Source organism: Felis catus, chromosome B1 (genome assembly GCF_018350175.1).
Source record: "Felis catus isolate Fca126 chromosome B1, F.catus_Fca126_mat1.0, whole genome shotgun sequence".
In the NCBI taxonomy this organism is placed as follows: Eukaryota; Metazoa; Chordata; class Mammalia; order Carnivora; family Felidae; genus Felis; species Felis catus.
This window is the reverse complement of record NC_058371.1, coordinates 46,636,878-46,662,884: the sequence shown is the minus strand read 5'-3', so window position 1 is coordinate 46,662,884 and position 26,007 is coordinate 46,636,878. Positions and strand designations below refer to the sequence as shown.

The 26,007-nt window shown below is 40.0% G+C and overlaps 1 protein-coding gene across 14 annotated transcripts in view; it reads left to right on the top strand.

Moving 5' to 3' along the window:
- The window catches only part of UNC5D (unc-5 netrin receptor D), a 566,092-nt gene that overhangs the window by 300,485 nt on the left and 239,600 nt on the right, over nucleotides 1-26,007 (top strand). For all 14 annotated transcript variants that reach the window (XM_023252623.2, XM_023252628.2, XM_023252624.2 and 11 more), the window contains exon 2: nucleotides 16,333-16,551. In XM_023252623.2, coding sequence (XP_023108391.1) covers nucleotides 16,333-16,551 — 219 coding nt within the window. The remainder of the gene's footprint in view (nucleotides 1-16,332; nucleotides 16,552-26,007) is intronic.

Below are 26,007 nucleotides of genomic sequence, written 5' to 3'. Positions count from 1 at the left end.
ACATGTATGAAGGCAAACAGGAAAGGGTGGGTGGACTTGGGGTTGCTCTTTGAATTAGCATTTTGTGTCTCTCAAGATTCGAGTTGTAACTCAGAAATTGTTGATTCTAACTCTTGTTTGCTTGTTTCTTTTGGTTTGCTTTCGTTTGGCTTACATTCCTGCAAGCTATGTTGAAAGAATTGAGTGGCCTTTTCCGTTGTAAAAATCCATTATTTATAGAGTTTGCTAGCCCACCCAAGCACACGATTTTGAATTTGCCCTTTTATATCAGGGAGAGTAGTGTCTATTAATACATAAGTTCCAAGGTTTTTGTGTTCTGAAGCTGCTGGGTTTAGAGCAGTGTGCCTTTGAAAGATCTGGGTAAGGCGTCCAGCAAAGGCCTTTGGATGTTCCCCTGCTTTTTGAGTGCCAAATTTAACCTTAGATCAATTCACCTTAGGGGATAAAGCCTCTCCTTATGTTTGGTTTAGCCCTTGAATATCAGCCTCTAGCTGGACCATTTCCTGGTCACGTGCAGGAGGGCCCAGGGGATTTCTGGCCATCTGTTGCCTCTTTGAGGGAGGTTTTATATGAGGGGGTTGGGGTGCTAGCTTGTGTGGTAACTACAGTATTATCGTGGTTGGAAAGAGCAACCATTAGTAGCCAAACAAGTTCCCTGTGAGTGGGGTTGTGAATGACCATTAAGCTTTTTTTTTTTTTTTTTTTTTTAATATTTTGGTCAATCTTTTTTTAAATTTTTTTTTTAATTTATTTATTTTCAGAGAGAGAGAGTGCTTGCACAAGCAGGGGAGGGACAGAAAGGAGAGACAGAATCCCAAGCAGGCTCTGCACCATCGGCACAGAGCCTGATGCAGGGCTCAAAGTCACAAACTGTGGGATAATGACCTGAGCTAAGACCAAGAGTCAGATGCCCAACCAACTGAGCCAGCCAGGCACCCCTGACCATTAATCTTTTTAATTCCCCTTTAAAACTGGTAGATTCTTCTAAAAGTAGGGATAAAGGGCTCTATAAATGACATCTGCTGCTGTTCAGGGAACTTGAGTTCTTTGAGTGGAAGACCATGATATGTGTATAAAAGCCATTGCTTAGGAAGCACTGAAGCTGGTAGAGGCTGATTATAGAGCCCAGCAAAAAGAGCCTTATTGTTTATCTGAGATAAACTTCTGGGATAAATTTACCCCGGGTATACTTCTGATAAATATGCTCCCTGGCCTTCTGCATTTACATGAGCAACGTCTACATTTTGGGCCTAGAGATAAGGCTGGAGTGCTCTGTAAATCTTGGACGAAAAAGGAAGCTAAAACAGGCAGCTGAGCGTTTAACCCATTTTCTGGGGAAGGTGGAGGTGTTTGGGAGGTAAGGGAATTTGGGGGAGGCAGTAGTGCCAGGTCTCAAAGGGAAATATATGTTGGCTGTGGAGTTTAGTTTTTTTCTAAGTCTAATTTCTGTTCTTTCATCTTATTAAGGGAGTCACTAAGGCTAGCCATTACATTTCTTTGTATCTCCTTTTTTAATTTGGTCTTTCACTAGGAACCAGTAAGAAAATTTCTTTAGGATGAAAGCTCTCTAATTTTTTTTTTTTTTTACCAAATATAGTTTTCTTAATTCAAAGAATCTTGCTATTGACGAGTAAGATCTCTTATTCTTCATAGCTACTCAAACCAATAAACATTTTTATGGCTTAACCAAAGATGCAAGAGGCATGCTAAAGAAGCCCTTATCCAGGGAGTTCACTACAGAGTTAGCCTAAGAAAACAGAGACCTTAGGGTCATGGGTGGTAAGAATGGTGTAGTGGAAATGGTGTCTGTGGTCTCTCACAGGATCATGGGAAACCTCTAGTCACAGACCCACCAATTTGTGACACTGGGAAGGCACTACTGGAATGAGACTTTTTCAGCACTAACAAGACAATGGAGATTGAGATGACAAAGGCCCTTATTAGACTGGGACCCATATGAAAAAATTTCTCTGGGGGCTGGCATTGCTGGACAACAAGAGTGCTCTTGTGAACCTCAGTCTTAGAATGTCAGTCTACTCAATGGGCCACACAACACACACCTGCACTTGCCCCATTCTGCTGGCAGAAACCTGAGAGAATATTCTCACTGGTCACAAAACCAGGCTCTCAGGACATAAAACAAGATGAAAGGAAAACCTATCTGGTTTTTACATAGCAGACCCACAGCAAAGTTTAAACAGACATGCATCCAGGAACTCACCAGTCTGTGAGGCCATCTGGAAATGTCGCCTAATAGAACCTATGCCTGTGTTCTACCTTGTGGTTTTCTCTCTAGGACAATGACATAAAAGACTAAAACAGTGGCCATCGCTTGGAGGAAAGGGATCTATAGTAAACAAGGGTACTCTTAAGAGATTTTTACCAGTGTCGCTATACCAAAGGAACTAGTTCACACAAATATTTTCTCCTGCTAATCTGAATTTGGAAAAAAATAAGAGGACTTTCACCACTTTCACTTCCACCAGATCCTATAGGCAGAGATCCTGGTGACTGTTGTGGGAAAAATTCTTATCTTCTCCTGGCCCCTGTCAGAGGTCCCAGGATGTCTCAGCTGTAGCAGTTCTGGGGTGAGTAGTGCCTAGTGAGTGGAGGGCTCCATGTTGGTGCATGAGATCTGCAGGGGAGGAACACTTTTCCCTCCTCCATTCTAGGTTCTTTGGCTGGACTCATAATTAAGTTGGTATAAGACAGGTTAACAGGAGAAAAAATGGTTAATTTCCTGCAACCCCAGAGAGTTGAGGCTCCCAGATAGGCAGTTGGGGCTTATATGCCATCCTGAGCTGCGGAGAAGAGGTGGGGCTATGAGACTTCAAAGGGGAGGGCAATAATTCATAGGAAGGTGGGAGAAGCAAATGCTCCATCAACAAATGTTTGCCTTGTCGTGTGAATCAGCCTTTGTGGTGTAAAAAGTTATCTCTGGTATTAGCTCTGCTCCTGGTCCACACTCTCTAAATTCTTTTAGACAGTTAAGGGAGAAGTAAAAAGCTCTTCTTGAGGCTGTTGGCCTGATTGTCTTCATCTTAAAATAATCCACATGTCAACGTGGTATATTTTTGGGTCACGTATTCTTCTCCCTCTCACTTTGTAAGGAAAAAATACACAAAATTCTTAGGCATTTTTTGTAGTGCTGAGTACTCAGGGTTCTTGCTGTGGCAATTTTTTTTTCCTCACAAACAAAATAATCTATTGGATGGAAGTCGACATTAGTCTTTTTCCTATCCTTTCATCTCTGAATTTTCATTTAATAATTAATAATGTGCTAATTATTCTACTATATATTGAGTGCTTATTATATGCCATATAATAACTTGGTAAACTTAAACTTCTTGAATATATACAATGTTTGCAGTACTATAATATTCTTTTTCTACGTGGAAGGATTTAGAGGATAAAGTAGGTTAGATATCTTGCCTAAGATCTTATAACTAAATGTAAGAGAGACTTAATTTGACTCAAGCTCTAACTCCAAACCCACTTTTGTTCCCTTGTCTCAAGCTGCCTCTTGATAAAAAAAAAATACCAGAAGGAACAGTATTTGGGGTTTCTAAAACAACTTGGTATAAATCTGTTTCTGACAGTGTCTGACATCCTCTCTAAGGAGAATAAGGAAACTAAGCCCCCTCTCTTGTACATATTCCACCTCCCAATCAGATGACTGTCACATCAAATCAGGACACACTCTGTTGCTGGTCACTAGTGGCGCATTGTCAGTCCTTACCAAATACCACATCTCGGCAGGCTCAGCTAAATCTGTGTATTAGGAAAAATAACAAAGGAATTAAAGGATTTCATCTGAGCATCAAAACTTCATCCTCATATCAACATCTTCTGTGATTTCCAGAAGAAAGATTTTGGTGTGCAAAGAAGTTCATCTCATTAAGAAATGGAAGACAAATCTTATGCCTTTTACTTTTCTTTATGAATCCTCCTCATAAAATATTGATTTTTTTAAAGATGTAAGTTCTTCCCTGCATAAGACCCTTTTTGTCTAGAGCTAACCATTTTAGTCAAAATTCTGTTGCTTGTGGAATAGCATACCTGATCTTTTGATATCTGTAACTCAAAATTGGTGATAAATGAAGGAGTTAATGGATTGGAAGAAATAACGTGTAAGTAAGGTGTAATTAGCATGATTAGGCACTTGATACTGAAACAATGGAATCTATGCATTTAAATTACCTTGTACTTATTTTTAGAGATCTGTAGCTACATTTTTCTTGAAACTGTAAAACAGTTAAAATGGTACAAATGTGAATATGCAGTAAAGGGTAAATGAAAACAGTTGATAAACATGCTTTAATATTTAGCTTGGCTGGCAACCAAGAAGTGTATGTTAATTAATATTCATTTTACCCATCAATGAACAAATACCACAGAGTGTTTAGTGCTGGTCAGCATGAGGAAAATTGGTAAAGTTCTACAATGTTGGTGGTGATGTCGATTTGCAAAGTCTTTTTGAAAATACATGTAGCCGCACATCATATGCATTTAATACATATTTGGTACAAAGAGAATGGTGACAGAGTTTCATCAGGGCTTGATTTATCTGTTTATTTAGATTTTCTTGTTCTTTACCTTCATGGAACCGACAGTCTAAAGGAAGGTACATTGGTAGGCATGAATGATGATAGAGTAGTACAAAGTATCATGGAAGGATGCAGAAGAGGAATGTATCCCAGAATTTTTGTTATTCCAGTAGGACTTCACATATGACGTATTAACTGAACAGAGCCTGAGGGATGAGAACAGGCTCTAAGAAAACAGGGAGAAATTAGTAATGTAGGCAGAAGGAAAGTCATGGTGCAGATAGATCCCATGTGAAGAGCATTGAATCCCTGGAAGAACTGACCATCCCTGTAGCCTCCTGGTGGTGACGTGATTAGGTGTGAAGGGAAACAAGCAGATGAAGTCTGGATCAATGGTAGTAATTCAGATAACAGTGGTAATGATTAGATGCAGGGCATTAGGAATAGGGATGAGAAGCAGTTAGTGAATTAGGAAGATATTTAGGAGACAGAACTAGAAGGGCTTAGTGATAAATTGGATGTGGGTGCTGAGGAGAAAAGTAGGTGATGTGCAGCCGTGAGAAACTTGGGGAACCCAGTGACTGCTAAGGTCACTCTTTCATAGAAAGAACTTAGACCAAAGAACAAATCTGAGGGGCCAAGTATTAAGCTGTGTTTTAGGCATAAGAACTTTGAGGGGTTTGTGGGGACATTTATGTGAATATATCCGTAGGTGTTTTCTTGTACATATTTGAATGTCCAGAGAGAGAAATGGACTGAAGTTACACATTTGAGTCTCATTGGAATATAGATGAGTGGAGTATTATAATATCAATGTAAAATTAAAGTTTGGAAATAACGCTTATATAGTAAGGAAATGGCAAGATCAAAACTGATGTATTTCTCAATCATTAAAAATCTGGTTAAAAAATCAGGTTAATGAAAAATGATACCATGACAAAATGAAATAACATCTCACGAATATGCATAGAAAACCCAAATATTCAATAGATGTCTGATAAAGAAAGCTACGGGAATGAAATATACCAAACTATGAATACTGATAGTCTTTGGGAATTGGGTGACAATGGATAACAATGTTTTGGGGAATATATATACTTAGCGTTTTTTTTTCTGTAATTTTATGTCTCATAATAAGACATACTTTGCAATAGAAAACATACCATAAAATGTTAAAAGACTACGCTTTTTGTGTTTGATTTTACTAGAACATTGTCAAGCTACAGGGTCATCATGAAAGAGATTTTACAAGATTATATTCTGGGTAAAATTTCTCAGTAGATGATAACACAAGACTTAGTTGTAAATGTTGTCTTTTGTATCCTGTCCAAATGAAAGCAGCATAGCATAATGGGGAGAATATTATTGGAGATGTCAACAGAGAGATTTCAACTTAAGTTTGCTCCTTGTAGCTCATTGACAAGTTGTTTCACCTCTGTGGGCCTGAGATAAGAGTTGGCCCAGATTTTATCTAAGATGAACTACCACTCTGTTTTGCCTGAGTCCAGTTTACATACATACAAAAAAAACAAAAAGTATCAAACCATGTTGCAGTCAAATTGGCCCATATTAAAATTTTGAGATCTGTGATTTATGAATCACCATCTGAGTTTTTCAAATGTGACCTGACATGTAATGGAAGTGTGTTTATTTCAAAGGGAATTTAGTGTTTGTTCCTTATGCTTTTGTTTCCCACCTTTTGTTTCTTCTTTTTGTCATAAAAAGATTGAAAGTCTCTGCCGTATTCGTGTGCAGAACATAAAACACGAAGCTCTTCCTGAAAGGTAATTTTCCAAGAATGAAAAATATGAGAATAGTGTTTGATTGTTTGGTTTTCTGTCATTCAACGTTGCATTAAAACAACCATTTTTCCATAACTATGAATGGCCTCACTCTTGAAAACTGTCAGTTACAAATGAAAAGCGATAACACTTTGAAAAGCAAAACCTTTCCCAAATCCCGCTAGGTTTTTGGAAGAATTTGAAAACTAGTCAGTGATACACATTCATACACAAATGTATCCATTCTTGGGGGGAAAAATTAAGAAACAATTTCTAAGCTTCATCTTATCTACTATTCTCAGCGAAATATTACTACATTTTAGAATGAATAAGTTTTAGAAATCTTATAATCTAACCCTTTACATTTTTTCCTAGGGGCAGATTTGTTAGTTTTTCCCTGATTTATGAATTTCCATACAATACAAGTTAGACACTATGAAGTAAAATCTGGAAGTTGCCATAGTTTATGGAGCCTTTTATATTCCTTCACAGGAACAAAGAATTGTTTATGTATATATTCACACACCTACAACATATGTGTTTACATATTTATATAGGTATATAATTCTATTTGTGTGTGTGTGTGTATATATATATATATATATATATAATTTTCTTTTTTTAATGTTTATTTTAGAGCTCTTTAAAAAGTGTGGTGAAAGCAAACAAAAATTTAAATCCCACTAATCTCATCACACATATAGAACCATTGGACCACATTTGGCCTCTTATTTCAGAGTCCCTTTGGAAAAACTCTTATCACGGGAACAAGTGTCTCATGCTGAATCTGATGGTACACTGAGTGTTTCTATTAAGGAATAAGGCCTGCCATCAGGCATACTACAAAACCTCTTGACTTAGACGCAATGTCAGAAGTCTGTTTTTCGTATAGGTCAAGTGAGAACCCAAGTGGTGGTCACTTTAGAAACAGAAACAAAACCTTTCCCCGTGGCCTTGGGAGATAGACTACTTTTGTTGGTGTGGCTGAAAGAACAACTCCATCCCATGGATCAGAGCAAATGTGGTTTCTCCCTCATTCATAGTGTACACAAAGAATTCGTTTAACCTGGCTTCGGGGCCCATGTTGTTAAACCAAGAATGTTCTCTTTCTGTAATTTGGAGGCTACTCTGTGTCTACATCTCAGAAAGCTCTTAGTCAAAGACACATAGAAACAGAGATGTTAGAGCCGATTAGGGCCACTGATTTAGCACAGGTATCAAAGCAAACTCTTTTTTTTTTTTTTTTTTTCAACGTTTATTTATTTTTGGGACAGAGAGAGACAGAGCGTGAACGGGGGAGGGGCAGAGAGAGAGGGAGACACAGAATCGGAAACAGGCTCCAGGCTCTGAGCCATCAGCCCAGAGCCTGACGCGGGGCTCGAACTCATGGACCGCGAGATCGTGACCTGGCTGAAGTCGGACGCTTAACCGACTGCGCCACCCAGGCGCCCCGAAAGCAAACTCTTTAAAATGTGAGTTCTTTTCTTTTTTAGTTTTTTTTTTAATGTTTATTTATTTTTATTTTTTAAAGGTTTATTTTATTTATTTTGAGAGAGAGAGTGAGAAGGGGAAGGGCAAAGAGAGAGGGAGAGAATCCCAAGCAGTCTCCATACTGTCAGCACGGAGCCCAACATGGGGCTCAAACTCACGAGCTGTGAGGTGAGCTGAAGCTGAGCTGAAGTCAGACACTTAACCGACTGAGCCATCCAGGTGCCCCCAAAATGTGATTTCTAATGAAGATATATTTAATTGTCCCTAAGTTTCTAACTTGCATTCCATGGTACATGCCATGACCTCAGTTGGAATGCCTTCTCCCATTTGTTTCCCTGTTTAATTCCTGTGTCCCATCTGTGCTGAAATGTTTTCTTCCTCGTGATGTTTGCCACAAACCCTCCCAAGGCAAGTTGGGCTGCCTTTCCACAGTGCTCCTCTCACATTGTGTGTATACTTCCAATATACTGTTTGCATGTTTGTTGTTGCTCTCTAATTTTTTGTGTCTAATTTAGTGTGTGAGCTCCTTGAGTAAATTAACTGTGTCCTATTCATCTTTGGATCTCCAGAGAACATTGGCTGACCTTAGTAGGCATGGACACATATGTCAACTTAAAAGAAATTAATATTATTAAGGTAAACTATGAAAATTTAGGGAGCAGTGAATGTGCTTTTCTAAGCTCTCCGGAAATCTAATGTTTCTCGTTCGAGGGACCAAGAACAGAGAAACTCTCCATGTTTCTTTGTGTTGTAAAGATCGTGTACGATCTTCTACTCTGCAAAATTTAAGATCTGCTCAATGCAATAATATCTTAGACTGACAGTATAGAAGAGTGACACAGGTAAAGTGAACCATGCAAATGCAGGGAAATATAAAACATTGCAATTTTATTAGATGTTGGGAAGAAGGTGGAATAGTTTGAGTTTGAAAAAGAAATCTCTTATTGAGGCCTAGGGAAAGAGTCTGTGTTTCATAAATCGCATTACATATTTGGTATGTAAAATTCTGGCTTTGCTCTTTCACTCTGTGGGTGCCATGCATCCCCAATCTAATTAAATAACCATATGGAGACAAGCCACATTTCTGTAAATGAACGCAAAGAACCCCGGCTCCATTTTGTTGTCTTAGATTATGTAACTTGGTTTCCCTCATCTGGCTTTCTGCTCCGACTCACGTATTGTGGACCAGTGTGTTCACAGACATTGAGTGGAATTTAAAGAGCGATTTCGAAGGTGCCTTCATTTACATATTGCAGTGACAGGGGCTCTGGAATGCTATGACATCTCCTGTGGTTAATAAGTGCCTGCCTATTAAAAGGAAATGGTTTGGGGATCTGGCCAGCAGAAGATCCATTGTGTTGTCACACTGCTTTGCATGGCAACCAAGTGCCTGGTGTATGGTATACACATTTGCTACATGTTTATTGAATAAATGCTTCACAGCATGTTTTCATGGGTTTTGACCTAACAGAGTTATGCTAACATACATGTGGGTACCAAATAGTAAAAACAGGTTACAACCAGCAGTTCCTATCATGAGGGCTCCAGATGAAAATAATAGTCGTCATCACAAAGCTGAAATATGAATATTAGTACAAATATTAGGATACTAAGCTTGGGAATGGAAATCATAGAGATCGTAATTATAAATATGTTTCTTTTTTGTAAAAGTGTATTTATTAGAGGGAGAGAGAGCACTTGGGGGGAGGGGCAGAGAGAGAGAGAGGGAGAGAGAGAATCCCAAGCAGGCTCTGGCTGTCAGTGCAGAGCCAGATGCAGTGCTTCATCTCATGAACTGTGAGATCATGACCTGAGCCGAAATCAAGAGTTGGACACTTAACCAACTGAGCCACCCAGGTACCCCATAAATGTCTTCCTTTTGTTTTCTGTTCTTTATCGAGACAATGATGTCAATGGTGGTGGTAGTGGTGGCATATTTTATTTATATAACATTTAGCCATTTACTGTGTACTTTTTATCTATGTTATCTCACTTTTAACATCATAAAACACTAATAAACTTTTTTCACTAATGAATTTTAATCACTCATTTTTTGTTTGTTTTTGAGAGAGAGAGAGGGAGGGCATAGGGGAGGGTCAGAGAGAGAATCTTAAGCAGCCTCCACACTCGGTGTGAAGCCTGATTCTGGGCTGGATCCCACTACCTTGAGATCATGACCTGAGCCAAAATCAAGAGTCAGATGCTTAATTCACTGAGCCGTCCAGGTGCCTCTAATCACTCATTTTTAATTTTTTTTTAATGTTTATTTTTGGGAGAGAGAAAGAGACAGTGCGCACAGGGGAGGAGCAGAGAGAGGGAGACACAAAATCTGAAGCAGGCTCCAGGCTCTGAGCTGTCAGCACAGAGCCTGACGTAGGGCTCGAACCCATGGACCGCAAGATCATGACCTGAGCTGAAGTCAGACGCTTAACCGACTGAGCCATCCAGGTACCCTATCACTCATTTTTATGAATGAGACAAATAGAACCTCATAATTAAGTTCTTCAAGGTCACAGAGGTACCTCAAAGTCAGATTATTTGATTCTAAACTTCCTCGCTTTTGCCAGATGTAGTCTTTGTTTTATGGTAGGTTTATTGGGTGGACATTGAAACAAATATGAATGTTTTGTACCAGGGAGAATATAGGCATACTTTGAAGCTCGAAGAGGGAAAAAAAAAATGAAGTGCATTGCAAATTACTCTTGGAAAAAAAATGAAAATAATTTAAAATTTCTCAAGGCCCTTTAAAGCTCAGCTTCATTTATACTCTAACGCCGTGCAATGCCATGCTGATAGTCCAGGGTCTTATGAATCCCACTTTGGAATGACTCTGGTCTCCAGTATGCCCAGTCCTGTTACAGATTGAAAGATCAACCAGTGGACTGTTGGCCGTTTTGTAGGGTTAAACATGATAGAATGGCAATCCCCTGACCCCAGTCTCTTTTTCTTTCTGAGGTTCACTGTCTCCTTTTATACTCCTTGTTATTTTAGTTTTAGTGGTTAAATATTCCTGCTTAGAGATGAAACTTTTTCCGGATGACACATTGAAAAAGCTTTCCCTTTACTTTATTCTCTAGCACTTACTCTTTGCCTTCTTTGTTTTCTGAGCTTAGTGAGGATGGCTAGTCATTTGATTTTAATTAGTTAAGCGCTCACTGTGCTGTTCTCTCAAAAATATTTTTCTTGGGGCACCTGGGTGGCTCAGTTGGTTAAGTGTCCAGCTTCGGCTCAGGTCATGATCTCATGGTTCATGAGTTCAAGCCCCACATCAGGCTCTGTGCTGGTCACGTAGAGCCCGCTTCTCATTCTCTTTCTCTGTTCCTACCCTGCTCATGCTCTCTGTCTCTGTCTCTCTCTCTCAAAAATATATAAAAATTAAATAAAAATATTTCTTTTCTCAAGACCCCCTCTAGACTGTGTCCATAATATACCCTTTCTGACCTGGAATCACAGTCCTGCTAACAGGATAACTGTGAGTGATCTTTAAGATGTATATTATACTTAATGCAAGCTGTGAGTTAACACACAGATAATATTTTATATCTACTCTTGGTTTTACCAACTGCATGCTACTGCCATAAGGCACTCACTCAACGTATCAGACTAGAATGAAGTTGTGAGGTGATTGGAGTCCAAGACCTGAGTTCAAATGTGGAGCCCCATTTACCAGCCGTATGACCTTAGATGAGGCACATAATTGAAGCATTTTTGCAAATGCAAAACCGGATACTTACCATCCCACCACAGAGTTTGTATGAAGCTTAAGTGACCTAATCCATGAAGAAGGCATATCACAATTATCTCCAATCATTCAGTAAATGGAAGCTCTTACTTTTGCTCTCTGCTGTCCTAGTTCCCATGTTTTTTAACTCTCCAAAATTCTTTTTAAGTTTATGTATTTATTTTGAGAGAGAGCACAAGCAGGGAAGGGGCAGAGAGAGAGCAAAAGAGAGAATCCCAAGCAGGCTCCAAGCTGTCTGTGCAGAACCTGATGAGGGGCTCAGTCTCACAAACGCAGAGATTGTGACATGAGCCTAAATCAGGGGTTGGAACTTAACCCATCGAGCCATGCAGATGCCCCTGTCCCAAATTCTTTAACACTGAGAGTGTTGGATTTCAATAAAGTGAAGCTTGGAGCTCTGGCTTTGTTTAAAAAGGAAGATCTTGGGGCACCTGGGTGGCTCAGTTGGTTAAGCGACCGACTTTGGCTCAGGTCATGATCTCACAGTTTGTGAGTTCGAGCCCCACGTTGGGTTCTGTGCTGGCAGCTCAGAGCCTGGAGCTTACTTCAGATTCTATGCCTCCCCCTCTTTTTCCCCCTCCCCTGCTCATGCTCTGTGTTTCTCTGTCTCTGCATAATAATTGTTAAATAATTAAAAATAAATAAATTTTAAAAAGGAAGATCTCATTGTAGCAATGAAGATTATTTTCTGCAAAAACAACAGAAAATCTTACTATTAGTAGCTTAAATAAGTAAATATTTTAAAATTTTTTTCTGGGGGCGCCTTGGTGGCACAGTTGGTTAAGCGTCCGACTTCAGCCAGGTCACGATCTCGCGGTCCGTGAGTTCGAGCTCCGCGTCAGGCTCTGGGCTGATGGCTCAGAGCCTGGAGCCTGCTTCCGATTCTGTGTTTCCCTCTCTCTCTCTGCCCCTCCCCTGTTCATGCTCTGTCTCTCTCTGTCCCAAAAATAAATAAACGTTGAAAAAAAAATTAAAAAAAAATTTTTTTTCTGGAGGGGGATGCCTCGTGGTGTTATTTCCGTCTGTACGTTGTTGGAGCTGGTAGCTCTGTGCTCCTCTGGGATTTTTTTTTTCCTCTTGATCTTCCCTAGTTAAGGCAGGGACAAAGGGAGAAGGGACAGTACCCACCATACCTACTTCTTTTATTAGGAAAATAAAAGCTTTCTCAGATATTTTTCTGTTTATGACTCATTTGCTAGATGGTTGTTACATGACCATTCCTACCTGCAAAGAAGTAAACTGAGTTTATGATTTCTCCAACCTCTACTGTAAAAGCAGTATGGGAAAAGGCAGTTAACTGGGTCATATGGTCACCAGCATTTGTCACACCAGGTTTGAAACATTTCTCTGAATTAGAAAGCAGTGGCAGATGCATTGAGATTATAAGAACATTTACCCTGGAGCCCAAAAGTATTCATGCGGCCTTCTATAAAACCATTTATTAAAATAAGTTGCTGCCTCCCACCCCCTTCAAAGAACAGATGCTGTCAGCAACTTCCAAGCGCCTGAAAAGTGCCCACTTCACCTCCTTTTTTTTCCCATCACATCCCTTTGGCTTGATGAATCCCCTGAGAATTTCATGAGCAATTTAGTTGTAAGCCACTAGGTGGGGTTGAGCATGGCAGGTCTCTCCAGTGCAGGAAGGAGGTAGATGACCCTCAGCCTTGTGGGGTAAGGAAGTGGTAGCTTCCTGGAGGTAAGCCTGCTGGGAAAATCCAGCCTTCTAGCATCACAGAAGCCATCTGAAGAGCAGGAATTTGATCCTGAGCCCAGTGAGGAACTTGGAGGAGGGAAGTGGAGCTTGGGATCAGTGTTAGGTAAACACCACTCCCAACACTTCACTATAGAAAACTAAATCAATCAATCAATCACACTTATTTCATTTCTTTGTTGGAAGGATACAAATAAATGGTGATACATATGCAAATATACCTGTGATCTCACCTTCCCACTGCCACCCCTTTTCTCTTTGTTTCTTGTTTTCATGGATCCTGGCCCTTTTCCTATGCATACATGACTTTGACATGGCTTCAATAATAATTAAGATGTAATGTTATAGTCTGCCTTTTTTGTTTTTTTCCCCTTGTCTGAACATTAAGAGTGATCGATTTTTTTTTTAATTTTTTTTTTCAACATTTATTTATTTTTGGGACAGAGAGAGACAGAGCATGAACGGGGGGGGGGGGGGCAGAGAGAGAGGGAGACACAGAATCAGAAACAGGCACCAGGCTCTGAGCCATCAGCCCAGAGCCTGATGCGGGGCTTGAACTCACAGACCGCGAGATCATGACCTGGCTGAAGTCGGACGCTTAACCAACTGCGCCACCCAGGCACCCCAAGATTGATCGATTCTTAATGGAGATAGCCAGGACACTTACCTGCCTACTTTTCTATTCCACTCTCCTGCTTTGTTTCACATAAAAGCCGAACTTGTTACTTTATTTAAAGGGTATTTATTAAAATAGCGGGAGGGTAGCCTAATTACACTCAGATCTCTGTTTTGTGAATTGGATGGTGTGAGCTTGATGTATTTTGTGATCTAGTGCCTTTGTCATTTTATTCTGAATAAAGGTGGCCTTTCTATTTATTTAGAGACAGTTATTTATGATGCTCCCTGCCCCCGTTTTAGGAGTTACTTTGGAAATTCGTGCATTGTTACTAGTTAAGTTAAAACGCATCATTCAAAATGTATGCTGGTGGCTATTCATTCAGGCTTCCACCACAAGGTTTGGGTATTCCTTATCAGGTGACCCTTTTCTGCAGCAATGAATTACTTTGGACAGAACGCAAGGCCCTGATGGGAGTGGAACCTGTTTGATGTCCATATAAAATCTCTTAATACCTTTGTCATTTCCTCTAATGCATGGATTTACAAAAGCCTGAGGGGACTTAGTATTTATTGAAGATGGAAATTGGCATGAGCAGTCAGTAACGAAATGAATTAATATATGATCTATTTTATGAAGCCTATTGAAAATATAATTTAAAACTTTAAGAAGAAAAAAAAATATACCTCTCAGATTCTGTCCTGACCCTTCTTATTCCATATGGCCTAGACACATTTTATTTTCTGAGTTCATTGTACTTTTAAGACATAAACTGTTTGTTCTTTTGCTATTTAGGGTACATGCTTTATGATGAATTTTTGAGACTTCCACTTACTTACACATGAGCTGGCTTTTCTATTGCAAATACACTTGGAAGGTCATAGTATCCGAAACTCGTTGGTGTGTGAGGTTTTTTGCCCTTAAGTTGATGTATTTAGTGGGAAAAAATAATTTGGAGAATCAAACTCTTGTTTTCATTCATCATGGTGGCGCACATGGTGTTTGTTCCCCCTGGCAAGACATATTTTTTACAACTCGGTGTCTTTTGTTTTCTTCTTCACACAGAAATATAATTATAGGCAGTAACACCTCTTATGTCCTAGCCTCTTACCCTTTATTTGCATTTGAGAATGCCCTCTAAAACTTAAAGTCTTACCCCCCTAATATTGTGGCTTCTGTTTACCTTTGACAGTGCTTACTGATGTAGGTTGCTGACTTGAGTGCAAATAGTAAGAGGGCTGTTTGTTGTCCTGAATTACACTGAAGGTGCACAGAGAGCCAGGTTAGGTCCCTGGACTCACCCTACCTCCTAGGCTCCCTCCTGATGAACTGAATTATTCTCCCAGTGCTTTTTCTAGGTCCCTTTTTCCAGCTTCATCCTGGAGACTGGTTTGCTCTGAATGTGAATAACCCTTTCCAGGGCACAGTTGATCTGGGTACTGAAATTCTTGCTTTCTTCATTCTTTCCCTGGAACGGCCATTGAAGGCACACTTGTTCCCCCTGGTCATTTCCACAGTGCTCAGTGTTCAGATCTTGCTTTCGTTGACTTTGTGGTAGTTTCCTGGGACTTAAGTCCTTGAGAAGTGTAGTGAAGAGGGAGTGAATCAAAATCTTGGCTTCTGTTTTTTTTTCCTTTTTATTTTGCTTCTCTCATCAGTTCCCTAAATTCAGGGGAGAGTCATGTCCATTTTTTATCTTTGAAAAAATGTAATTATGGGTCCAAAAGTAAAAGCTTATGGCTGTTTTAGTGATTTGTTTAGGTCATAGCCTTGAAAGTGAGATTCACAGTATATGGAGGGGGGTGTTGAGGGCAGAGAATTTTTTAGCCATGGGCAAGCAGGACAAAAATACATTCCTTTTAGAATGTTCAGTAAGTTGGTGAGGTTTTGGAGAAAACCCTAAGATAGGATGCCAGCCAATCTCCAGTTTTATACGTAGAGAAAGCATTTGTTTTTTGTTTGTTTGTTTTTAACATGTCTTATGACTGAGTACCCTCCGACAACATCGTCATTATCCACACTCATTTATAGGAGAACAAAAGCTATTTCCACCATCATTTCGAAGTTTTGAGGCAGCTTGGGGCCGGCGTTGAGGTAACCACTCACCAGACTGGATGTTCAGAATCAGTCTCTCACCCCACAGATACTTGACTCTGTTCTTTCAGCAAAGACCTGCAGACTCACAACTGTGGTTTGAGGGAGTCTCCTATTCCTTATTTTCATTTGTCCTGTGACCCTGAGGGTGTGTTCTGATAATGGTACCATGTTATATAGCTCAGCCTCTAGATGAGAAGTTATCTGCACGGGCCTTACGAGCATACTGTATTCATATGATGTAGTGTTTTTCAGGACAGATTCTTAGAGCCGGTGTGGGCTGTGCTTTGCATCCTGATGTGTGTGCTGTCAGTATGGGCAGTGTTCTAACAGCCTCTTCAATTTCGCAGGAGCTGACAATGGTGAAGCCCTCCCCGAGTCCATCCCCTCAGCTCCTGGGACACTGCCTCATTTCATAGAGGAGCCAGATGATGCTTATATCATCAAGAGCAACCCCATCGCACTGAGGTGCAAAGCGAGACCAGCCATGCAAATATTCTTCAAATGTAATGGCGAGTGGGTCCATCAAAATGAGCACGTCTCTGAGGAGAGTCTGGATGAGAGTTCAGGTAAGAATGGGAAGCAATGGGAGCAGATCCTCACGTTGCTACATTGCTGGGGATAAGTGTGAAAGGCACCCACCGGTTCTTTATTTGAATGAGGTCATATTAACATCATCCAGGAATATAAGATAAAGTGCAATTGTGTGTTTAAATGACTCCACAGCTCCTTGGCTAGTCTACTCCTCTATGGTACATGGGCATCTTTTTATCCTGCTCTATATAACTTTAACACCCAGTTTGGGATGGAAGTGAATATTCTCACTGGAAATAAAGCCAACCAGTCACTGCTTTCATTGTCTTAATTCTAAATATTTTTGGAGGCAGATCTACTGAACACGTTTTTAAACAGCGTAATTTTAGTTGCTCTGATCTTCCCCCCTAGATATTATTCTTGGGTACTTCATTCTCCATGGTTGGTGGTTTCTGGGCCTTCTTTAGGTTCTTTTGGTAACTGGTAGAACCCACATTTGATTACCAGATTTGAATGGGATCTCCAGTATGAGAGAATTTAGGGACCTTCTTTATTAATTTGGCTAATATGGCTGATAAGTGGTGATAAGAATAATGATTACCAGCTGGTGTTTACTGAGCACTTACTGTGTACCAGGTCTCATGTAAACATTTGACACACATTATCTCACTGTCATCACAACAGCCCTCGGGTAAATCACACCATCATTACCTTCTTATAGATAAGGAAACTGAGACTCAAAGACATTAGGTAAACTACTGTAGGCTTGTGCTAGAACTGAAAGCAAAATCATTGGACTTAAAAGTTCCAAAATTTGTAAGTTGTTAAATTTTAGTGTATAACAGAAACTGCATATGCTTTTGATTTCTGGCTGCTCGGACTACCTGAAAATGTAGCCTCACCCTAAATCCAAACTGCTCTCACCCTAAATTACTGACTTTGTTAGTCCTCAGTCACTCTCTAGATGACAGATTTTGAATAAGTCAAGCAGCCTGAGTATAATTAGGAAGTTGCAAGTCAGCTTCATTTATTAACTATATACCACTGCTCTTCTATATGCTAATGGCCTTTCAGAGTGTTCAAAGAAGGCTAAGATACAAACACTAATCTCTGAGGCTTGATTCCTGCTGATAAGTGGAAGTCCATTATGCCCATAAGTGCACTTATCCTATGGAGGATTAAAAAAAAAAGATTATGCCTAATTAGGATTATCAGGAAAGGTGTGGAAGCATTCACATTTGAAAGGGACATTGATGACTAGGTAACTTAATTAGGTGTAATAGATGCTACACTAAATGGGAGAGAGAGGGGTCTCAGTAGCCTGGATGTCAACATTAGTAAATGAAAGAAAGCTTAGTATCTCTTCAGCTGGAAGTTTGATCTGGTTGAGATAGAATATTGGTGTGGAATAACAGCTGATGGCTGGCAAACTTCATTCATTAGAGGGCTCAAAAGACCTCACATATGAAGTGAAGAGTACCTTACTTTTATGAGTATCTTGGTGATGGTGGGGATTGATTATATTGACGTTTGAGAACGCGATGGCTGGAGCTCTGCTTTGTGAAATGAGTCTGCACAGGTGTTTGGAATGGTAAGAAGCAAGAATGGATGAGTCAGGAGACTTGGATATTTCAGTTGGGGGAAAGAAAGGTCTGCTTTGAGTGGTGGCCACAGAACTAAGAAGTGGACTTCTGATGTGAGAAGCACTTTAATAAATCAGACTTAATAGCTGACTGACGGGGGTGTCTGGGTAGCTGGCTCAGTTTGTTAAGTGTCGGATTCTGGGTTCCAGCTCAGGTCATGATCTCTTGGTTTGTGGGTTCGAGCCCCTGAGAGCATGGAGTCTGCTTGGGATTTTCTCTTCTCTATCTCTCTCTGTTTCTCTCTGTCTCTCTCTGTGTTTCTCTCTGTCTCTTTCTCTCTCTTCTCTCTCCCCCCGCCGCCCCACGTCTCTCTCTCAAAACAAATAAAGAAACTTAAAAAAATAGCTAACTGATGGAATCAATGAAGAAGATGGAATATTAATCTCAAAAGAAGCAGAAGGGGGGTGGGTGCTATTGCTGTGAGTGATTACATCAGCAAGGAGAAAAGGCTGAGATCATTGGACAAGCTGAATTTGAAATACTTAGGAGAGATCATTAAGCGCTGTAGATCTGGAGCTTGTAGAGTTCAGAGCTAGAACAGTAGATGTGGTGGTCATCCAGAAATAATGAAACCATGGAAATGAGTTGTCCACAGGCAGTAAGGAATATGAAAAGGAAATGGATCCAGAGAGTGACTTCCTTAGGAGTCAGGAAGAGGAGTATCAACAGGTAACAAACAAGCAACCAGATTACACTCTGTTCCAAAGCAAGAAGTGAAACTTAGTTCCAAAAGATCTTCAGGTAATACTCTGTTGCTGCCTGGGGATCAATAAAGAAGACAGAGAATTAAACGTTGTGTGTGTGTGTGTGTGTGTGTGTGTGTGTGTGTGTGTGTGTGTGTACACACACACGCACATATATATATATACACACACGTATATATACACACATATATATACACACATATATCTACATACACACACACACACACACACACACACACACACACATATATATATATATATATATATATATATATATATATGTTAAACCTTATAGAATTCTGAACTCATTTGGGACTGCAGTATAAATGCATAACTTCAAAAGGTAGAGAAACACCTAAAACTTTATCACAATTTCCTCTTGCAGTTTGGAACCAATATGAGGAAGGAAAAAAAATGGGTCTGCTTTAGAGATGTTGTTCTTCTGACCAAAAGCATGCTTGGAATTCTGGAATCTAGATCTGAGAGCTGGAAAGGACCTTAGTAATAACCTAGCAGCCCTGTTTTACAAAATACAAATCTTCAGTTCCAAGAGCTACAACTAGTTTATGGCATAGCTGTTTCTAGAACCCAGATCTCCTGGTTTCTACTTCAGATATATTTCCTCCACACTGTAAGCCATCTTTACATACAGATTCCTGTGCTTTCCTTCCTAATAAGAATTTTCACAAATTCCCTTACTGACATAAGGATGGCTTTTAGCCCATGGCTCATCATTTTCCATCGTGAAGCTTTTTCATATTTCCATTTCCCAAGTTTATAATCCCATAGTTATTCCTTTGGGATTTCTTTATCCTTCATCATTTCTGCCATCCCTGTGAGAGCCAATCCTTTTTCCTATGTCATGTTTCTGGTAGACAAGAGTTTATAGCAACTGAAGATACAGAGAAATTTCTAGGATTGCAAATATATAGTATCTTTCTTCAAATGATTTAACATAATTCAGGCAAAAGAGGAAGACAGAGCCAACCTCAGTGTCAGCAAAATGTCTGCGTTTGTGCCCCCAGGATTAGGATCTTAGATACTCCATGCATTGGGAGAGACTGAGTCATGAGCAAAGCAGCCCCATTTATCTTGGTGTGTACACTTGCAAGGAAGATTCTGAAATCTGGGAGAGGGCAACAAAGGGAAGAGCATTTGCCATGTGAGCAAAAGCCTGTAAAACAATGGGAGAATGTGAAAGGCTTATATATCTTATATTCAATTAGTCCAACTGGAAAGGACTCAAATACCAGTGGCTCAATGAGGCTGTGTTTTATTGTCCGATGTTTCTGGCCTAGATTCTGTCCAGTAATGAACTCACAATAGCAGAATCCCATTGGGTAAACTGCTCCAAATGAAAGATGGAAAGAACATTGAAAATGGCCAGGTATTTTTTTTATACCAGTCCTAGAAAATCCTATATCCATTCTCATTGGAAGACCTCTTGGTAAGTATTGCAAGCCAATTTAACACTGCACCCTCTTGTAATTTCACAACATTCTGTTTTGTTATTGCTTCCCCCTTTTAATTCCCCTAGCATTGCTAGGCAACTCCATGTCTTGCAAATAGCAGCGTTGATTACATTCTCTGTTTCCATGTAAAAGTCTCTTCTCTCCACTTAAAGAAAAAAAGAAAAAAAAAAGACCAATAAAAAGTCACGAATTTCAAAGGAACTGGGAAGAACAAAAAAAAATCATAAATGACAAAACCTGAAAAGATTATATACCAATTTTTTGTTGAGAAAGAATTTAAATTTTAACAGCTACCTTTTTGGAAAGAATTTAATAAGTACAACCTTTTCTTCCAAGTCATTTTGATTGAATCAATAGAAAAAAAAAATGTCTCTCCCTAAACAGTTTTCTTCTGTGTAGTTAATGAAAATCGCTGTCTACTGCACACTGCAATTATGTTTCCTAAGCTCTGTATTAATAGAAGAATAGTGGAAATCGGAGCAAGATGAGTGCAGATGGTGTATGTCGAGCCAATACATAAGTGCAATTAAGGTTGGAAGCAAAATGGCCTCAGGTATTGAAAAATAGATGCATTACTTCCCTTGGGTTCTTCAGTGTGGAGCTCCAGCACAGGGCTTGACTACCTTTACAGACTTAATGGCTTTTGATTGGGTCTGTAAGACAATTCCTGCTGGTCCAGGAGGAGGGAAGGACGCCAAGAGGACAAGGAAGTAGGACCACATTTGAGCAGAGGTAGAGAATTGTTCATGTTCTTTTAAGAAGTCAGAAGTAACTGCTTATCTATTGTTGGCCAACATAGTCTCCATCTGAACGCTCCCAGAGAACCTTGATATTCTCTTTACTTAACATTTTCTTTCTTCAAAGTCCTACTGGGAAATGCATAAGACCGGGAGTGTTTGGAGTAGACACAGAATCTTTTGTATTTTCCAAATTGGAAGCAATAAGTCCTTTCAGTTGTTAAAGGCTGCAAACTGCCTTTGGTCTTTCTGGTAATTTGGCCCCGTCATCTAAGAGTTCAAATAAGAAGAAAAAGGATTGTGTGTTTTCACACAATTTAGCTCAGAAAACCCAGAGCTAGAGTTCTTTCCTGCAAAAGGCACAATTTATTTGACATGAGTTACTGTGTTTGCACAGACATGGCCATACCTCTTAGTAATGTACACTTTCAGTTCTCTGCACAAGCCAAGGGGTCCTCTTTTGTTTTGCCTCATTTCATTTGGAAATATGAGAACTCTTCTTCCTTGTGATTTTCCTGTTAACATCTGGAGTTGAGAGGTAATCCCTACCTAGGAATCACGCCCCTGAGAAATGGCCAGAGTGCTCAGTAACAGAGAAATTAAGAGATTTAATGTAGTAAACAGGCAGACACACACACACACACACACACACAGAAAAGAAACAACAAGAACCAGCAAAACCCATCCTTGGCAATGAAGGTAATGTAGCCTGTGGGAAGCTTGAGTTATCAATAAGCTAAACCACTTCTTTATTGTTCAATAAAAACAGAAGTTCCCTTAACAATGCTCCGTGGCTCTTATCTTATTCTACCTTGGAGATATTGAACTCTAATGAGTGAAATAATGTGTATTCCAATGTGTTATGGGAAAAGTCTCAACTCCGGTAAACTAATATTTTTCTTCTTAAAGAATATCATTTCAGGGCTTTCATTGTGTGTGATTTCCTTTTTAAACAACTGGAGTCCCTCTCTGGGGATAAAAGGTTAATGGATTGTGTTGAGAAAAGGGAGAAGAGTAGAAATAAAAATGTATTAAATCTTTAAAGTTTGTATCTAAGAACTTTGCTGTGCTGGTGATGGGGATTTGAATATAGTTTCTTCCAGAAAACCATTAATTTGAAGTTGCCTTCAATGATTCACAAATCACCAAGGTACATTTGGGAAGCATATATTTTAGTCCACATAACACAGAAATAATCAATCTCTCAAGTGTTCCATTGACAGTTTGTGGGTTTAAAACTCACTTTTATAGAAGTGTTCTCCCATCCCACCCTGGATTTCATCTTGCTCATCCCTATGCTTTTCAGAGAGGACTGACATATTCTTAAAAGGTTTTCACGAAAATACTATGCATTCTTTCCATAACCTTGTGACAGAGTATAGAAGACCTTGTCTCTCGTGTCCAGTTGAACCTTACCTACAAAAAAATTGGTGGCCACTTACACTCACTCCATCCTTAGCAGAGAGAGACAGCAGCTCACCATTTATGTAATTTAATAACAATTCCTGACAGGGACCAGAGATTTGTTGTACATACTAAATTCTTTACTGGTGCCTTTGGACATTTTCAGTTTTTTCTGTTCATACGACACTCAGAAGTATATTTATTTGAAGTAGGAATTACAAGAATCTAAAAGAAACCCTGAGGTTTCTTTTAGAAACCATGTAGTGGTTAAGAGCATGGGTATCAGTGTTAGAGGATACCAGGTTTGTTTGGAATCTGGCTCTCACTTTACAAGCTTTGAGGTACATATGTTACCTAGCTTCCTTCAAGCTCAGTTTCCCCAGATGTAAAATAGCTATATCTATCACATAGAACTGCTGTGAGGAGTGCAGAGTCCCAGGGCCCAGTGTATATACAGCAAGTGCTCAATTAAGGGTAGCCTTGAAAGGGATAAATCTGAAATTGCTCATTATTATTATTATTTTTTAATGGGGCAAGCGGCTATTGATTACTCTTCCAAAAACAAACAGAAAGTTGTGAACTTTTATAATTTCAAATAGACAAAAGGGCCAGTATTATTCACATGCAAGTAACTGTCTTGCATAGAATAACCTCTCACTGGCTCGTGATTCATTCCTTCAGTTTACATTCACGCTGTATGTAATTCTCCCAGCCATTGGTAGCGCTGTGAGAGGTAGAAGCTGTATGATATATGCCTTGCCCTCAGGGCATAATCTACTCCCTGGAGGTAATTTGAGTGACCTCAGGAAACAGAAGTCACTTATTGAGGCAGCTGGGTTGGAAGTCACAATTGTTGCCCACCAAGCTATGAGTGTGATGTCCCAGTGAGTCATCTGCAGGGTGCTGTCCTCTAAATAACCCTACTTTGTCTACTCCTGGCTCTAGAGTTTCCCTCTCTCTGCTATCAGACAACACTATCCAGTTAATTTGCTTTCCTCTGCCAGACACCTCTGTGCTGATTAATTCTAATCTCTGGTGTGGAAGAAACTGGAGAGCTTGAGTGTATTCTTGGTTTCTGTACTTAACTCTGAACTTGTGCTTCTGAGGAATACGTGTAGTGGTTATTATCTAGGGGAAACTAAAGAGTATTCATTAGGCATCGCACACATTCAAAGGATGACTATTTTTTTTTTATCAAAATACATTTTAATCTTGTTGCTAGGATGGAGTGGCAAAAGACATTTAGCCCTAATTAAGCATCTGCCAGGAAAATGAAATACAGTTCTACCTTTTAATTATCTACATTTAACTTACTGTTTTCAATAGCATGTTGGCCTGAAGATATCTAAGGTCCCCAAAGTAATGGAGGCACGCTTCCGTGAAAATGCTTCCCTAATATGTCAGACTTCTGAAACTTTAAATATGTGTCCCATCTGTGTGTCCTTCCCAGAGCCTTGCTTTAGACGTCAAGCTGACTGGGTAAGGAGACAGCCTTCATGTCCCCGGTAGAACGGCATCCACCCCCAGAAACTCTTGCTGCATGGAGGGGTGAGCAGCCCCTCTTGTGTGGTCCCATAGCACTTCTCCTGTCATGGCAGTTCCCATGCCGCCTTGTCAGGGTAGGTTGAAATGTCTCCCCCCTTTAACCTGTAAGCTCCTTGAGGGCAAGAATCTTGATCATCTGCTTTGTCACAGTATCCTCAGCACCTGGTGTAGTGGCAGGCACAGTATGATGACTCACTTATTTTGTTCAAATAATGTACATTACAAACTGTATAACATCTCTGATGTATTACCTATGATAGGGGACCTGCAACAAGATATGCATAGAGACAATAATAACATGATGTTAAGATGAAATCAGATACTACATGTGGTTACCTGAATAATAAAAGTAAAGGGCTATAAAAGGGTACGATAATCAGCAATGATAATGCTATTCAGAATATGGGGAAGCTTCTCATTTTTCAAACATCTTTTTTTAAATGTTTATTTATTTTGAGAGGGAGACAGAAAGCACAAGTGAGGGAAAGGCAAAGAGGGAAAGAGGGAATCCCAAGCAGGCTTCATGCTCAGCACAGAGCCCGATGCAGGGTTCAATCCCAGGACCATGAGATCATGACCTGAGCCAAAATCAAGAGTCAGACTCTCGAGCGACTGAGCCACCCAGATGCCCTGAAGCATGTTTTCTAGGCTCTAGCCCTGGACTAGTAAGAGGCACATGAAAAATATTCCCTTGTGGAAGTGGTGGGCTTTCTGCCTCCTGATGTGTGAGTTGTTTTCTGTCTTCTCCAGGGACCATGGGTAAGGAAGGACAATCTCACAGCCGAATGCAGGCATCGGAGGGGACTGAGAAACCTAAGTAGGCAATGGTTCATTGGAGAAGGCTCTTGAATATGAGACCGTTGCTTTTCAAGAGGAGTTTCATTTTTCCTTTTTCTTTCCCAAAGAATTGAGGGAGGAAGGCCCTGTGCTACTCATGAAGTTGTATTGGAAATAGTTGTTTGGAGCTTTGTCTCTGGAGAGCAGTTTACTCATTCTCTCAGTTAATCCCCAATTGTGAGCCATTACAATGTGGAAAATAAAGCACGGAGTTAGTGAAACGCAGAGCTAAGCTGGCCCAAGGAGAGGGTACAGAGCATCAGTTGAGAAAACAATTCGCCAAAACCTAGTTTGCTGGTTTTTTACTTCTTCTGTGTGGTTTGGGGTTATGAAAGATACGCCAAGAAGGAAGAGGGATCCTTGACTTCCCTTCTTGAAACTTATTCAGTTTAGTAAAGCTAATAAGCATCCTGCTATAGAGAACTTCCAAAAGATTGAGGGACATGAAGCTAGGAGGGGTGGGAAGCATCAGGGAATGATGTCAAATTCCTCCCCATGTGCCCATCACCAGGTGTATCTGAGAGCAGGCTGGCAACAATAACCATGGCAGGATGCTACCTTTGGGATTTGTGGAAGTGCGATAATGAGCAGTAGATAAAAGGTGTGGGACAGCTATTAGGCCTTGGGCTGCAGTGGGTGTGGTGCTGAATGCGAAATACTATTCCAGAATTCTTTCTTTGCTAGGGAACAAGTCAAGACTAAGACTTAAAGCCCTTTTCATAAACGGTAGCCAGGAATAAATGATTTGCCTTCTTTTTCTCTCACCGTTGCCTTCCCGCTGTCTTCTGTATTTCTCTTCTTGGAACACTAACACGTATACCTTCAATTAGTTTGAAAATTCTGTAACTTTCAGTCTCCCACCAGGATTAGACCTGCTAAGAGTAACTAGTGTTTTCTATCTGATAAATAAGGGGATTACAGCAATAACTGCTGTCAGCATTTTTCTCATTTAAACAAATAAAGCTGACAAATGATGAAGGTCTGTGCTGTTCTGTTATGTTTAGAACATGCAGAGCAATTATTCATCTGCTGCCAACATTAGTCTCCGTACAACCGAACCATCCAACAGCGTCGAAAGCTTATTAGCATATCAGTCCCATAGTCATATTTTTATATATTCTGTAAGACGCCAGTCCATTACAAAGGCTG